Source organism: Equus asinus, chromosome 9 (genome assembly GCF_041296235.1).
Source record: "Equus asinus isolate D_3611 breed Donkey chromosome 9, EquAss-T2T_v2, whole genome shotgun sequence".
NCBI lineage: Eukaryota > Metazoa > Chordata > Mammalia > Perissodactyla > Equidae > Equus > Equus asinus.
This window is the reverse complement of record NC_091798.1, coordinates 44,232,444-44,249,514: the sequence shown is the minus strand read 5'-3', so window position 1 is coordinate 44,249,514 and position 17,071 is coordinate 44,232,444. Positions and strand designations below refer to the sequence as shown.

At 37.3% G+C, this 17,071-nt stretch overlaps 1 protein-coding gene across 1 annotated transcript in view; it reads left to right on the top strand.

The window, feature by feature from the left end:
- DDX46 (DEAD-box helicase 46) overlaps positions 1–17,071 on the top strand; it is a 60,194-nt gene that overhangs the window by 224 nt on the left and 42,899 nt on the right. Inside the window, exons 2-9 of the mRNA XM_014828421.3 lie at positions 3,371–3,559; positions 5,116–5,259; positions 9,473–9,569; positions 12,023–12,188; positions 13,691–13,842; positions 14,639–14,752; positions 15,308–15,473; positions 16,721–16,841. Of these exons, the coding sequence (XP_014683907.1) occupies positions 3,371–3,559; positions 5,116–5,259; positions 9,473–9,569; positions 12,023–12,188; positions 13,691–13,842; positions 14,639–14,752; positions 15,308–15,473; positions 16,721–16,841 (1,149 nt within the window). The remainder of the gene's footprint in view (positions 1–3,370; positions 3,560–5,115; positions 5,260–9,472; positions 9,570–12,022; positions 12,189–13,690; positions 13,843–14,638; positions 14,753–15,307; positions 15,474–16,720; positions 16,842–17,071) is intronic.

The window sequence follows — 17,071 nt, the reverse complement described above, 5'->3', positions numbered from 1 at the left end:
AGCGGGCGAGCGGCTTCCTTGGAGCCGGGGAAGAGGCGGGAGTTGAGGTGGCCGCGGCGCCAGGCCTGCCCCGGCGCGGCCCCACGTGCCGCCAGCGCTGCCCGCGGCCGCTGGAGGGGCTGGGGACCCTCGGCTGAGGGAATGGCGGTGCTTGAGTCGGCGACGGCGCTACCCTCGCCGGGCTGGAGCCCCTGGAGCGGGAACACCCCCCAGGACGTCGGTGGTCGGGCACCACGTCCCGCCTCTTCCGCGGCGCCTGCCCTCGTGGCCTCCGGCAGTAGTGATGTCGGGTGAATTTCTTACCGCTTCGCCTTTGCAGCGTTTCCTTGGAGACTGTCGCGCTCTATTTTAGTTCTCTGTGCCTGTGTGATATCGTCCCAAGTCGGTTGAAAGGAGCGTGTGGACACACATTTTTACACCACCGACAGCGCTCTACCTTATTGGGCTTTTCCTGGGCTACAGTAGATACTTGCATGGGCATTTTCTTCGCAATTAGACTTAGTATTTATGTTTTCTCTATCCTTTTTAACCTGTGGACTGGGAGGTCTCATTAGAGCTATGATACTTTTTCAAAACTTTAGATCGTTACCTGGCTTGGGACTTTGAGGTTTTTTCCCTTAAAGATGAATGTTTACTATATGTTTAGCAGGGACTGAAAGATCCTTTGTATTTAGGATATAAATAATAAGCAAAGTAATAGTATTTTATTGAGGTAAAATTTACATTCAGGGAAATGGATAAAGCTTAAGGATAGAGCCTGATGAAATTTAGCAAATATATAAACCGTGTTAACCATCACCTAGATAAAGAATGTGTCCATAACTGCGGAAAATTCCTGTAAAGGTCTTTAGATCTCCCTGAAGGCATTGCTATTCATCTGGTCACCCAGACCAGAAACCTGGAAGTGATGTTTATTTGACTCATTCTTCTCTCTTACTGCCTACATCCAGTTCAATTCTCTACCCTTTCCCTGTTCCCACTGTCCCTGACTTGCTTGAGGCCCTAATCATTTATTGCTCAGACTGCTACACCTGCCTCAAATTGATTGTCTCCTGTGATCTTGCCCTCCTAGTAGATGCCTCACACTGCAGCCATCGTGATACTTCTGAAATAAAGGTCAGATCGTGTCATTCCCCTGCTGTCCTCTCCATTGGTTCTTACTGCTTCCAAGATAAAATCAGACTCCAGCATGGCCTTCAAGCACCTGCATGAGAAAGTCCCTGTATTCAGCCTTCTCCCGTCTCTGCCCCGCATGGCCTGTGCTCTCGGTTTGTTCAGGGCATAATGAAAGGCTCAGAGATGGAAGAGAGCCGGGTGTTAGAGAAATCAGTAAAGAGCGTGGTTTGCCTCCATCTGTAGGTTTCATGAAGGGTTGAAGAGAAGTAGTAGGAGGTAGGTTCTGAAAGGGACTCAGGCCCAGAAGGTGGATGGACTGTAGATTAAGTTTTGAGGATAAGAATTTATTTGGGAGCCTTTGAAGATTTTGAGTAAGTGTGTATGTGTGTATATAATAGGATCAGAACTCTGGTTTACGCAGATTACCCTAACAGCAATGAGTAAAATGGATTTAAGGGAAAGGGGAGAAGCAGCAGGAAGACCAGGGGTCTTCTAAATGTCCTCTGTGGATAAGTCTGTTATGAAGTAGTGACAGAGGGGACTCGGAGGAGGCAATATCATGTGAAAAGAATGACAGAAGTGAAATTGGGGATACTTGGTGTTTTATTAGTTGTGTAGAATGGGAAAAAGAGAAAATATTGAAGATAAGTGGTATCTTTGAGCTTGCTGACTGGAATTTGGGATGATAAATTGTTTGGGGAGGGGAGGTAACAGGTTTGGGTTTCTACATGTTGAATTTCAGGTGCTTGAGGGATAAATCAGGTGTTCTCATTCCCTAGCAATGTTAGCCAGGTTTATTGCTTTAAGTAGCCTTTGTACCCTGATGACTTCCTAATTTATATTTCTTTCGTTAACTCCACACTCATTTCAACTACCTGCTCTATATCTCCGCTTAGATGCCTAATATCCTGATTTCCCACCTTCCTCTCAAACCTACTCCCTCAGCCCTCCCATCTTAGTAAATGGCAACTTCATCTTTCTACTCTATCTGGCCAAGGATCTTGGAAACACCAATGATGTCTCCCTTGCTATCACTCTTGACATTTAATTAGTCATTAAATCCAGTCAGCTCTAGCTTCAAAATATCCAGATTTTGACGCTTTTGAATGACTGTACACTTGACAGTCCGATCCAAGCCACCACTGTCTTTTCCTTGGATGATTTCTGTAGCATTCTGTTTTTCCTGCTTCTGCCTTTGCTTTCCTTCGGTTTGTTGTTCCCTCAGCAGCCAGAGGAAAGCTTTATAAACATTAGTGATGTTATGTCACACCTCTGCTTAAAATCTTCCAGCAGCTTCCCATCTTACTCAGAGTAAAAGAGAAAGTCCTTGTAATGGCCTCTAAGGCTCTGTAAGGCTCCCCACGTTGGGCTACCCTGCTGTATCTCTTACCTCCTCTCATGGCACTTTCTCTAGCTCATTCCGCCCTAGCTACATCTGCCTTCCTTGCTGTTTTGTGAACACACCAATCAAGTCTTCTCTTCAGGGACTTTGCACTTGCTGTGCATTTTGCCTGGAAGGTTCCTCCCCCGTATGTCTACATGGTTCCTTCCTTTACTTCTTTCAAGCCATCGAAATGTCTTTTTATTAGTGAGGCCTTCTCTAATCGCCAAGTATAAAATAGCAGACCTCCTACCTCTCATTCCCTTTTTTCTTTACTCTGATCTGTTTTTCTCCATAGCACCACATGACATATTGTATATTTATTTTTTATTTATTTTTTTCTTTTTGAAGAAGATTAGCCCTGAGCTAACATCTGCTGCCAATCCTCCTCTTTTTGCTGAGGAAGACTGACCCTGAGCTAACATCTGCACCCATCTTCCTCTACTTTATATGTGGGACGCCTGCCACAGCATGGCTTGACAAGTGGTGCCATGTTCGCACCCGGGATCCAAACTGGCGAACCCTGGGCCGCCAAAGCAGAACGTGGGAACTGAACCCCTCTGCCACTGGTTGGCCCCTGTATATTTATTTTTTTCCTTGTCCGTCATCTCTTCTTTACCAGAATGCAAACTGTTTGCAGGAGCTTGGTCTGTTTTGTTTACTGTCCTTACTTCCCTTTCAAAACAGCCCATCTCCACATGTGCTATGGCAGAAAGGTTCATTCTTTCCCTCTAATTTTAAAGAAGTTTATGTAAAAAGAGTCCTTTCAGTGTTTAATTTGTCTGCTGGGATTTTTTTTGAAAAATGTAATAAATAAAATATAATAGAAGCCAAGTGTGTTTGCTAAGCTTAATCTTTTACTTAATATTGTAGCCACTATCGGAAGCGATCAGCATCACGGGGGCGCTCTGGAAGTCGATCTAGAAGTCGCTCACCCTCAGACAAAAGAAGTAAACGTGGAGATGACAGACGGTCTAGAAGCAGAGATAGAGATAGAAGAAGAGAGAGATCTCGTAGCAGGGATAAAAGAAGATCTCGGTCAAGAGACAGGAAGCGTCTGAGGTAAGATGTTAGTCTCCAAAGGACCCGTGATGCATTGGGCCTTCTCGGCTAAATTGTGCTTCTTCAAAAGTTTGTTTTGGACTAGAAGGTCCTCTCCTTTAACTCCAGCTTTTTTTTTATTAGCTCCAGAAGTGATTTGCCTAGAACAAAGGTTCTCTCAAACAGTGCTTTAAGTTTGGAAACTTGAGGCTGTATTTCCTGTAATCCAAAGAGAACCCTTGATGCTCCCTGTGAGAGGTTAAAAAAAGAAGTAAAACATAAGATGATGTGCCATCAAGGGGGTTCTGTTCTAATTCTGTCCCAAGAGAGCTGACCACTGTGTTCAGAGCAGCCACTAAAGCTGACAGGAGAGGGAAACAGGGCAGAGCCATCTTCAAGCACTCCTTAATGTTTGAAACTATTTTATTAATTTAATTTTTTTATGAGGAAGATTTGCCCTAAGCTAACAGCTGTGCCACTCTTCCGCTACTTTGTATGTACAATGTCTCCACAGCACGGCTGATGAGTGGATTAGGTCCTCACCTGGCATCTGAACCCATGAGCCGTGGGCCGCTGAAGCAGAGCGAGTGTAACTTTAACCGCTTGGCCATGGGGCCGGCCCCAGAAACTATGTTAAAGAACTGTTTTAGATTTAAACCAAAGAACACCCTAATTTTTATTTTACTTTTACTTGGTTATGTATTTCTTGGTACTAGTCAAGTATTCATAACCTTTCTGGAGGTGAAAAAGAGTTTTAAGATAAAAATAACCTCTCCCTCACCAAAAGAAAAAATTTCTAATGCAGTTTCTTATTAAAATAGTAAAGAAGATAAGGTTGTACAGGTGCTGTGAGGTGATCTTAGAACCTTGACTTTATCTTTTTCAGACATTGGAAGGAGAGATTGCAAAGGTATTGCGTGGTGCTAAGGAAAAATATTCACTCATGACAATGTGGATAGTGCTAACTTACTCAATTTCATGTTACGTGGTCCCAGGAATAGTTTCCTACAGTTCTGTCAAGTACTTGTTAAGTGAAATTGGTCATTTAAGATTTGGTCTTTGACTTATTGGTGTGAAAGCGGAATCACAAGATATAGAGCCAGAAGGATTTTGAGATTATCTGGTGAAGTTTCCATATTTTATAGATGAGAAAACTGAGACCCAGAGAGTTGATCTGCCCTATGTCGTGTCACTAGTTAGTAACACCCACAGGGCAGAAGTTCTTGTTTCTTAATCTTCATATCTGTGATCTTTCCATAGCCCCATTTGCCCATCCTTAATACTTAGCTGTCTTTGAAATTTAGATTTTTCTGCTCTAGGCCATAGATTTCAAATAGCTATTATAACAGATTTGCTATGTTTTTCAACAAACATTTTGAAATTAGTGTCCTCATTTTTTTCATTGACCACTTATAAGAATTGGCTTTACTTGTTTGCTATACTGATTTGATAGTTAATTGAAATCTCTGCCTTTAATAATGTTAATTAAGAAGCTTCCTTCAGCATGGGAGAGAGCCACGATCTGAAATAGAAGCTCCACTTGGTCATAGAATAAATGAGAAGTGTCCCCCTTGCAGGCGTTCCAGAAGTAGAGAGAGAGACAGAAGTCGAGAGCGAAGAAGATCTCGAAGTCGAGACAGGAGACGCTCGAGGAGTAGAAGCCGGGGCCGGCGATCCCGGTCCTCCAGTCCTGGTAACAAAAGCAAGAAAGCTGAGAACAGGTAATGTTATCATTGGGCTGTATCTGTCATGCAGGTTGGGAACCGACTCTCTTGACTCTGCCTTGATTTTTTTTAAAAAAAATCTTTATAATAATTACTGAATTTGGCTCCTACTATGAACTCTTGGCTGAAGTTTAATAGGTTATAAAGCTTATAATTCATTTGGAAAATACTAACTTCTGTTAGTTTTAACACTCATTAGGCATTGTTCCCTTATTTAATACTTACTGTGAATGGTCAGAAATATATTTTATAAACATCTTTGTTGGAACTGTATTGTTTCCTTTGAAATTATTTTCTTAGGTAGTATTTCTAACATTGGTAAATAACTTTTTAACTCATGATATGCATTGCTGAATTGTTCAGGATGGATGAACTTTGCTTGTATAAGTTGTGTACTTGTTTCTTTAAGATGCCAGTACCATTTCATTTTGAGGTATTATTTATGTCTATTAGACAGAATGCGTTTACTCTTTATATTTCTCTTGTCAATGGTTTTTTTGCCTACTATTATTGTTTTTTAAGTCATAGGATAGTTGATGTATGGACTTGTATCTGTTTTCTGTATCTTCATGTTAGTCATGCGTATTTTTCCCATGTTGATTTAACTTTATAAATTTTACTTTTATTTTACCAGGGTCAGTGTATTATGACCATTGGGGTTTTTTTAATTAAAAATAAAATATAAATTTAGAAAAGTGAATGAAATATAAACATGCAGTTTATTAATAATTATAAAGCAATATCCATGTAACCACCACCAAGGTCAAGAAATAGCATTTCAGTATCCTCAGAAGCCCTCCATGTCCCTTCTGTAACCCAGCTCTCTACTCCCTAATAAAACCACTCTTGAATTTTGTGCTAGTAATTTCTTACATTTTTTTAGTTTTACCACCTGCATTTGTTATCTGGAAAAAGAGTAGTTTACACTTAAATCTTTTTAAATTTTATATGAATGAGTCATGTATGCTTTTGTCTTTGCTCAACTTTATTTGAGACTTAACTGTGTTATCTCAAATAGTATTTAATCTCCTTGTTGAATGCTATTCTGTGGTCTATCTTTTTGTTATTTATTTTTTTTTTTTGCAGGGGAAGATTCGCCCTAAGCGAATGTCTGTTGCCAATCTTACTCCTTTTTCTCCCTTTCACCCCACAAAGCCCCAGTACATAGTTGTGTATAGTTGTAAAGTCTTCTAGTTCTTCTGTGTGAGCTCTAGCATGGTTGCTGACAGATGAGTGGTGTGGTTCTGCACCCAGGAGCTGAGCCTGGGCTGCCAAGGCGGAAAATGCTGAACTTTAACCTCTAGGCCATGAGGGCTGGCTCTATTCTGTGGTATAAATATATCACTATTTATTTGTCCATTCTACTGAGATAGATGTTTGTGTGGTTTTAACTTTTTGGCTATTATGAACATTTTTCTATATGTATCCTATTATAAATGTGTGTGAGTTTCCCTAGGGTGTATACCTGGGAGTAAAATTGCATGATCGTAGAATAAACGTGGCTTCATTTTTACTAGGTAATCCCAAATGCTTTCCAAAGAGTGTGTACTGATTATACTCCCACCAGCAGTGTATGAGGGTTGTGTTGCTCCATATACTTGCCAATATTTGGTATTGTCAGTCCTTTTCATTTTTGTTAATTGGGTACACCTGTAATACCAGTATTGTGGTTTTAATTTGCATTTCCCTGGTTACCAATGAGGTGGAACACCTTTTCACGTGTTAATTGGATTAAAAGGATTTCCTCTTAAGTACATGTTCAGATCTTTTGCTCATTTTCCTATTGGGTTTCTCTCTTTAAAAATTGATTTGTAGGAAGTTTTTGTTTTATGTTTTTAAGTATCCTGGATAGTTGTGTTTTGTCAGTTATATGAGTGGCAAATACATTCTCTTTGTGGTTTGTCTTTTCATTCTGTAATGATACTTTTGATGAACGGAGTCTTAAGTAAGAAGAAGCATTTCTTAATTCATTTTATGAATTGAGAAGAATATAGATATTAAAACCTGACGGGCAGTATGAGAAAAGGAAATTATAGGCTATACTCAATCCAAATATAGATTAGTGTACCGAATCTAACAATATATAAAAAAGATAGTACAATCATGAACTAGTTGGATTTATTCCAGGAAGGGAAGGTTGGTTTAACATCAGAAAATGAATCAGTGTAATACTCTATATTAATAAGATTTAAGGAGAAAAGTCATAATTATCTATATAAATTCAGGAAAAACTTTTTACTAACTTCAACGTATATTCATGTTTAAAAGTTCTTGAGCCAGCCCTGATGGCCTACTGGTTAAAGTTCTGCCCTTACCGTCTTGGCAGCCCAGCTTCACTTCCAGGTCACAACACCATCCCACCCGACTGTCAGTTGCTGTGCTGTGGCAGCAGTTCACATAGAAGAACTAGGATGACTTAGAACTAGGATGCACAGCCATACACTGGGTCTTTGGGAAGGGGGAAAAAGAGGAAAATTGGCAACAAATGTCAGCTCAGGGTGAAACTTTCCCTGCCCCCCCCCCAAAAAAAAAAATTGCCACATTGGACCGTTAGATATTTGGAAAAAAAAAAGTTCTTAGACATGAATAGAAAAATATTTGACAAACTGATTATAAAATTAGAAATGCAGAGGGCATAAACACTCTTGAAGAGCAAGGTAGGAGGACTTGCTCTACCAGATATCAAGACTTGTCATAAAATTACAGAAGTTAAGATAGTGGTTTTTTTAAATTGTCGTAACATTGGTTTATAACATTATATAAATTTCAGGTGTACATCATTATATTTTGACTTCTGTATAGACTACATCGTGTTTACCACCAAAAGTCTAGTTGCCATCTGTCACTGTATAAATGTGACCCTTTACCCCTTTTGCCTTCCCCTAAGAGAGTGTGGTTTTAGTGTAGGCATAGAGAAATAGATCAGTGAAACATATAAAGAGCCCAGAAAGAGAGCCACACATACATGGTCATTTGATAAATAAGAGTGGGGATGTTGTAGTCAGTGGGAAAAAGTTTTTTCAATAAATGGTGCTAGAGACATTTGCTATCCTATAATGAAATAGGACCGCCTACCTCATTCTGTGCACAAAAAGTATTTCCAAGCAGATTAAACACCAAATTAGGTGCCTGGCCCCATGGTTGAGTGGTTAAGTTTGCACACTCCACTTCAGTGGCGCAGGGTTTCTTTCGCCAATTTGGATCCTGGGTGTGGACCTAACACTGTTTGTCAGGCCATGCTGAGGCGGCATCCCACATAGCGGAGCTGGAAGGACCTACAACTGGAATACACAACTATGTACTGGGGGGCTTTCAGGAGAAGAAGAAGAGAAAAAAACGATGATCAGCAACAGATGTTAGCTCAGGTGCCAATCTTTAAAAAAAAAAAGACCAAATTAGATGGCAAAACTATAAGCCTTTCAGAAGTTTTTGCTAGAGAATATCTTCTTTACTTCTGGATATCTTCATCAAATCTGGAAGGATTTCTCAGGTACTTTAAAAAGCACCAATCATAAAGAGGGGAAAGTTGACTAATTTGATTACATTCAAATTAAGAAATTTTATTCATTTTAAGATACCATAAGTAGGGTCAAAATGCAAACCTAGGGGCCTGTCAGGTGGCGTACTGGTTAAGTTTGCATGATCACTTTGGCAGCCGGGGGTTTGCAGGTTTGAATCCCAGGCGTGGACTGAGGCACCACTTGTCAAGCCATGCTGTGGTGGTGTCCCACATACAAAACAGGAAGATGGCCACTGATGTTAGCTCCGGGCCAGTCTTCCTCAGCAAAAAGATGAAGACTGCCGAAAGATGTTAGCTCAGGGCCAGTATTCCTCACACATGCACAAAAAAAGCCTACTGGGATTTTAAATATTATTACACATATAAGTTATCTTGTAGAATATTAATGTCTTGGTATATTTCTCCATTTGTTTAATTTTATCTCTATTTAAATTTTGTAATTATTTTTATGTGAAATGACCAGTTTTTCTTGGGTGAATTTCCAAATGTTTAATAATATTTGTCATTATTGTCATGGGATTAAGTTTTCATTACATTTCCAAGATGTTTATTAATGAAATATAAAAATGCAGTTGACTCTTGAAAGTTTATTTCTTACCTAAAAAGTAAAATACAAGTCTGTAAAAGTATTTTAAAATGAATATTCCAAGCACAAATGGATGATGTCTCCTTCTCTCTCTCTTTTGGTAGGTCTAGGTCCAAAGAGAAAACAGATAGTGGGGAAAGTTCTAAAGAGAAGAAAAAAGACAAAGATGACAAGGAGGATGAAAAAGAAAAAGATGCTGGCGTATGTTTACTAACATAAATAATCATATAATATCAGACTTGTTTCTACAATGACAAGTTCCTGTTTGTTTTTTTAATACTCTGTGTTTTATTTTTAAATAACTTATAACAGATATATAAGATAACCAGATAAAGTAATAGTTGTCCTCATGAGAAAATTTTTTTCTGAAAAACGTTATGTATTTATACTCATTATCTATTTTTACTTACAAAATGTGATCATACCATATGCATTATTCTGTGTCTTGCTTTTTGTTCTTTCTTTTTTTTTTTTTTAATTTTTCCTTTTTCTCTGAAAGCCCCCCCCCCCCCCCCGCCCCGGTACATAGTTGTATGTTTTTAGTCGTGGGTCCTTCTGGTTGTGGCATATGGGATGCCACTTCAGCATGGCTTGATGGGCGGTGCCATGTCCTTGCCCAGGACTTGAACTGGCAAAACCCTGGGCCGCCAAAGCAGAGTGTGCGAACTTAACCACTCAGCCACAGGACTGGCCCCTCATTTTTAAATTATGAATTATTTTATTAATATATAAGGTCTTAAGAATAATGAACAGCAGTGTACCCACCATTCAACCTAAAAAAATAGAATACCTTGCTGTTTTCATTTATTTATTGGAGAGCTTTCTCTAACTGCATACATAGATATAGCTTGTTTTTAATGCCTGCGTAATGTTCTGTTGAAGCAAGGTAGAGAGATCACTTCTGATGGATACTTAGGTTGTTTCTAGTCTGCAGTTATAAACAATGGTGCATTAATCTTTGTACATATGTCTTTTGTGAATATAGTATAGGGTAAATTGTATCAGTGAAATGGGTTTGTCAGTGGGTATATACATTTAACATTTTGATGAATAGTATCAAATTGTCTTCCAAAAAAGTTGTATAAATTTTGTCTTGAGATTTTTTTTTGCTAAGGAAAATTCACTGTGAACTAACATGCGTTGCCAATCTTCCTTTTTTTTTTTGAGGAAGATTTGCACTGAGCTAACATCTGTGCCAGTCTTCTATTTTGTATGTGAGTCACTGCCACAGCATGGCTGCCTCTGAGTGGTGTAGTTCTGTGCCTGGGAACTGAACCTGGGCCACTGAGGCAGAGTGCACCAAACTTAACCAGTAGGTTATGGGGCTAGCCCCCTTGACTTAACATTTTAGACATATGAAAATGTCTATTTTCTCACATCTTTGCCAACATGGGAATTTCAAAATCTAATTTTCACTAATTTAATAGGAGGTAATTGATATCTTCTTATTTTGAGTTGCATGTCTTTAAATGAGTGAATATTTTTAAATGCTATGAGCATAATGTAATATAAGTTTATAATATACATAGTAATGTTTTTTATTTACTATTTGCACTTTTCTTTGAACTGCCTATTCTTATCTTTTGCCCATTTTAAAATGTATTATAACTTCACTTCTTTTTTTGTTATGTTTTTTTTTGAGTTCTACTTTTTTAGTGGTTCTTTTTTTTTAAGGGACCTGCTTACTGAGCAGGGTAGCTAAGAAAGGCTACTACACGAGAAGTCTGGGGGTCTGGTTTCTGATCTAGTTTCTTCTATTGAATGACTGGGTGACCTTGAGGAAAACATATAAGCTTTCTGGGGATCATCTTTAGAGAGGATGGAATTATTATAAAGGGTATAAATTCAGGAGCAAAGCCTTTCTTTGTTTAAGAAATGTTTATTTAAAAAATACAAACATAAGGATATTATAAAGTATTTGGAAAGTCAGAAATAATTCTCTGTAATCCCAGGTGCCAAAACACCATCACCATTACAATTTTGTAATATTTTGACTGTTTTTTATATGTATATTTCCATACTCATCTATAATGGTAGCATAAATTTTTGATTTCTAGCTTGGCTTAATCTAAAGTCCCTGATTATGTCTGTGAAAATGATTTGCTGTCTTCTCTTGAGAGTAGTAGTAGTAATCTTGATAAAGGCTTTAGATGGCTGTTACCAAGAACTTAGATCTAAAGGCTACAAGACGAAAACTTCTTACACATGTTGACAAATAGCTTTCATTTGCTCACTAATTGTAATAGAAAATTACTTTTCATGGCGGCAAACTTGGAGGAGTTTAGAGGATTTAAAGTTGAGAATAACATAACTAGGGAGCTGTGCTTGCTAATTCATTAAGTTTCTGCTTGGAGGAAGAAATTGAATTTATGCATGCATATTGCTTGTAACTAAAATGAGATTAATTTATGGTGTTTGAAGTCTGTTTTCACTTACTTAGTTGAAGATGCTTTTTATTGTGATTTCATTTTGCTAGTATATTCGTGGATATATTTAAAAGTTGTGTAGTCTAAGTCTGGTCTAAATTTAGAAGTTTTTATTTACATCCAATTTTCCTTTTTCTTTTTTATACTTTGGAGAAATTATTTGGAATGTCACTTGGAGTACAATCGTTAATCCTTGTTTCCCTCTCTCTCTCTTTTTTTGCCTCCAAGAACTTTGACCAAAATAAGCTGGAAGAAGAAATGAGAAAGCGAAAAGAAAGAGTAGAAAAATGGCGAGAAGAGCAACGTAAAAAGGCCATGGAAAACATAGGGGAACTGAAAAAGGAAATTGAAGAGATGAAACAAGGGAAAAAATGGAGTTTAGAAGATGATGATGGTATATTCATTTGTCAGACTAAGAAGACAATTCAGTAGACTATTCTAGAATTATGAGTAGTGGTTCATATTAGGATTTTTTTATTGTAGAAAAATATATATATCATAATGCTTACCATGTTAGTCATTTTTAAGTGTTTAATTCAGTGGCATTTAGTACATTCACAGTGTTGTGCAACCATCACCACTATCCATTGCCAGAACTTGTTCATCATCCCAAACAGAAACTGTTTTCCTTAAACAATAGCTCCCCATCCTATGACCACCCCCACCCCCCGGTAACTTCAATTCTACTTTTTGTCTCTGTGAATTTGCCTATTCTAGGTACATGATATAAATGAAATCATGCAATGATTTGTTTTTTTGTGCCTGGCTTATTTCACTTAGCATAGTGTTGTCCGGGTTCATCCATGTTGTAGCATTTATCAGAATTTCATTCCTTTTTATGGATGAATAATATTCCATTAAGTGTATGTACCACATTTTGTTTACCTGTTCATTTTTTGTTGGATATATGGGTTATTTCTACCTTTTGGCTGTTGTGGATAGTGCTGCCATGAATATTTGTGTGTACGTATCTGTTTGAGTCCCTGCTTTCTGTTCTTTTGGATACATACCTAGAACTGGAATTGCTGGATTCATATTGAGATTTTAAATGCCCCTTCTAATATTTATGTTAGAATTTGAATTGTAGAGTAGCGTTCAGTAAGGATCACTGATTTACTTTAGAGTGGAGAGCTGAGTGCTTATGAGCATAATCAGTAAATAGCTCTTGAATTTTTTTTCTACAAATAAGAATGTTAGTCATGAGGGTAAATTAAGGGCATGTTTTCAAGTCCTTCCTCTGATTTTTCATAACTTAGAAGACAAACATTTCTGCTCCCTCTATGAATTTGCCTTTTCAGGTTTAATTAAAGTGGAACTGTGAAATTTTATAGAAGGTAGAATTTTGGTCTATTTTCTGTGAAAATTCTTGTGAATTTTTCATTTTCTGTGAAAGTTCCACAGTGTAGTTTAAATAGAGGAGTGGATTGTATCAATTGGTGATGATGTCTTAGTTATGTAAAAAAGATAGGATTGTCTTGAATTAAGAATGTACTGTTATTTTTTCTTTGTAATTTAAAGAAGGGTAATTGAAAGAAAAGAAATAAATGTACCATTTAGCAGACAAAGTTTTTATTTCTGCTTCTAATAGTGTAGTTGTAAAATGTAATACTGGAGATTCATTTTTAAGGCATAATTAATCTTTTTGCCTCTTTTCAGTTTAACAATTTATAACTTATTGTTTTACTACTTTTATTATTATTATATTATTCAAAACTAATACATCCTTGATTTTAAAACTTCTAAGTGTGAGTATTTGAATTGCAGTGTGCCTGGGTTAATTGGGAAGGAGGGTGTTTGGGTAGTGAGAGAAGAGGTTAAAATGGTGGGGTGTGGTCTGATTGTGAAGTATTTCCTGTTGAAACGCATGTACAAAGAAGGTATATTCTGATATTTTAGATGATGAAGATGATCCTGCAGAAGCTGAAAAGGAAGGAAATGAAATGGAGGGCGAGGAATTAGATCCATTAGATGCTTACATGGAAGAAGTGAAAGAGGAAGTAAAAAAATTTAATATGAGAAGTGTGAAAGGTGGTGGGGGAAATGAAAAGGTATGGAATTTTCTCTTATTTTATTTTTAAAGGTTTATGTTCCTAATTGGATAACTTGAATTCATTGTTACATTGACCTACTGCTGACTCACATGAGTCTATAATGTTAATGTTTTTGTTTCCTCCCCAATCTCAGAAATGCTAGTGCTTTTTCTAAGTACTGTAGGTACTAGTAAAGTTTGGCTGTAAATGTTCTTTCAGAAGTCACTCATACCAGCATCATCTTTGTTGAGTATCTTTTCTTACTTGTTGCCTTCTCAGTAGGTCCTCTCCAGACTTCTCCAGTGCTTCCATCTGTTGTACCCCTGATTCCTTTTACTCTAGTCTATGTTTCTCTTTTTATAGCACTTATTACCTTTTGACAAGTTATATAATTTAATTTTTTATTGCATTTATTGTTTGTCCTTTCTCCCTTTTAAAATAAAAGCTCCCCAAGAACAGGGACCTTTATCTGTTTTGCTTATTGATTCATTCTAAGCTCCCAGAACAGTGTCTGGCTGGTACAATGAGTGAAAAATACCATTTTTTATTTTTAAAGTGAAAGTATTGCATAATATTCTGTAAAATGATATATTATACAACAAACTATGTGTATATGAATGTACTACAAAATATAATACAATTATATTACATTTTAAAATTTAAACAAATTAGTAAGGAGAAAGCAGACTACTTCTTTTCATTAATTCAGTTGTTGCTAATTAATTTGAATTATAAATTGTGACAGTCATTGTGTTTCAGTTGGCATATAATGTTTCAATTTTGCAAAATATTTTATATTCCTTTTTTATTTTAGAAGTCTGGGCCAACGGTCACAAAAGTTGTCACTGTTGTGACAACCAAAAAGGCAGTTGTAGATTCTGATAAGAAGAAAGGTGAGCTGATGGAGAATGACCAGGATGCAATGGAGGTAATTTTTCATTAACTTTGGCTTTGTTCGTGACAGTATCGTAGAAGTATTTGTTAGAAAGTGTTAATGGAGCTGTGCTTTTCACTTATGCAAACTAATGTTAGGAGGAATTCTTGCTGTTCTCAACAATAGTGTAGCTAAATACCCAGTTGGTATAGAACATTCTGATATCTTTGACCTTTTCTTTGTGCCCACTTTTTGATTCCCCCTTGCTCCTTATCAGCTCACCTCAGGCATACAATAGGGAGAGAAGAAATGAAGTGACAGAATGAATTAAATTTCTTCCTGTTAACATGCATTGTAGAGATTTATATGGAGAGAACTATAGCAAAATTTCATTAAAGCCATATAAGAATTATTATTTTAGCTTTATATTGTTATAACTTTCTGTAAGTGCAAAGAAAAAAGAAATTAAGTTGAAAAATTTGGAAAGTAAAAAAGTAAAAGCTGAAGAATATTTTCTAGGAGTGGAGGATTTTAAAAGCTAGGAATATTGCTTTCCATAAGGAGAAAATAGTGATGGATTTAGCTCTTGACTTTTTTTTTTAATTGTAGTATTCTTCAGAGGAGGAAGAAGTTGATCTTCAGACAGCGCTTACAGGCTATCAGACAAAACAGAGAAAGCTTCTAGAACCAGTAGATCATGGAAAAATTGAATATGAACCATTCAGAAAAAACTTTTATGTTGAAGTTCCAGAACTAGCAAAAATGTCTCAAGAGGGTAAAATTCTTTTATTCATTTATTGGTTGTTGTGGGAAAAGAGGAGGACACACTTCACTTTGAGAGGAATGTGGCCAGGCCTGTGAGTTGATACATGAATAGAAGGAGTTTGGCTGGCTCACCTGGAGAAATGAAGGAGGGAACCAGAAGATGAGAAGTCATTCTAGAAAGTGAGAACATCGTCTATAAGGATTCAGAGCAGTGAGGAATCAGTGTTTTGGAAGTATTGAAAAAATGAGCAAAAATTAGTTTGCCCACATAGTTGAGATTTTTAGGATTGAAGATACTCTTTTTATGTTTTTATATACATTGTATATATTTTTATATGCATATACATATATATAAATTTTTTTTTTGATGAGGAAGGAAGATTGGACCTGTACTAACATCTGTTGCCAATCTTCTGCTTTTTGCTTGAGGAAGATGGTCCTTGAGGTAACATCTGTGCCAGTCTTCCTCTATTTTGTATGTGGGACGCCACCACAGCATGGGTTGATGAATGGTGTGTAGGCCCATGCCTGGGAACCAAGCCTGCAAACCCCAGGCTGCTGAAGCAGAGCGCACAAAATTAACCAGTACGCCACTGGGCTGGCCCCTGAAGATGCTCTTTTTGTTAAGTTAGCAAATAAGATATTGTTAGCCTTTTCCTTCTGGGATTTGAGAGAGAGGCACCAATGTGAATCTGTGTAATATAGGTAGTATACGGATAATCTGGGCAACTCTTGGAGAACAACGTTGTAGTGTTTGTCCATCATTGTTCTTTTATTGTTGTTGAAATTTAAGACAAAATTGTAGAAATTGGGGTATTTCTTTAGTTGCAGTTGTAATTACTTTAACTGTGTCTCTGAGCTAAGCTGTCCAGTGCTTTTTCCCATAGCTTTTTTTTTTTTAAAGATTTTATTTTTCCTTTTTCTCCCCAAATCCCCACACCACATAGTTGTATATTTTAGTTGTAGGTCCTTCTAGTTGTGGCATGTGGGACGCTGCCTCAGCGTGGCTTGTTGAGCGGTGCCATGTCCGTGCCCAGGATCCAAACTGGCAAAACCCTGGGCTGCCAAAGTGGAGCGTGTGAACTTAACTGCTTGGCCTTGGGGCTGGCCCCCCCATAGCTTTTCTATGGAATTGCCTTTGATAGCACTAAAAAAAAAACAATTGAAGATACTTAATCTTACCATGCCTAATTGAAAAGTAGAAGGCCCTAATAGAACAATATTTAAGAGTTTTTTTATGTGGATTTTGTTTTGTAGAGGTGAATGTATTTCGGTTGGAAATGGAGGGCATTACAGTCAAGGGAAAAGGTTGCCCTAAACCAATTAAATCTTGGGTCCAGTGTGGAATTTCCATGAAGATCTTAAATTCTCTCAAAAAGTAAGTGGCTAGTGGTTGTCCACGTTTTTGAATGTCTTGCTGCTCAAACTAGCCCTTTCACACAAATATTTCCGTTGGTTACATTTTTACTCTAATAGAAAAACTTACCTTCTTTCTTAAACAGCTTTATTGAGATATAATTTACATACCATGAAGTTTACCCTTTAAAGTGTACAATTCAGTGATTTTTAGTGTATTTATGAAGTTATGCAGTCATCACCATAATCTAA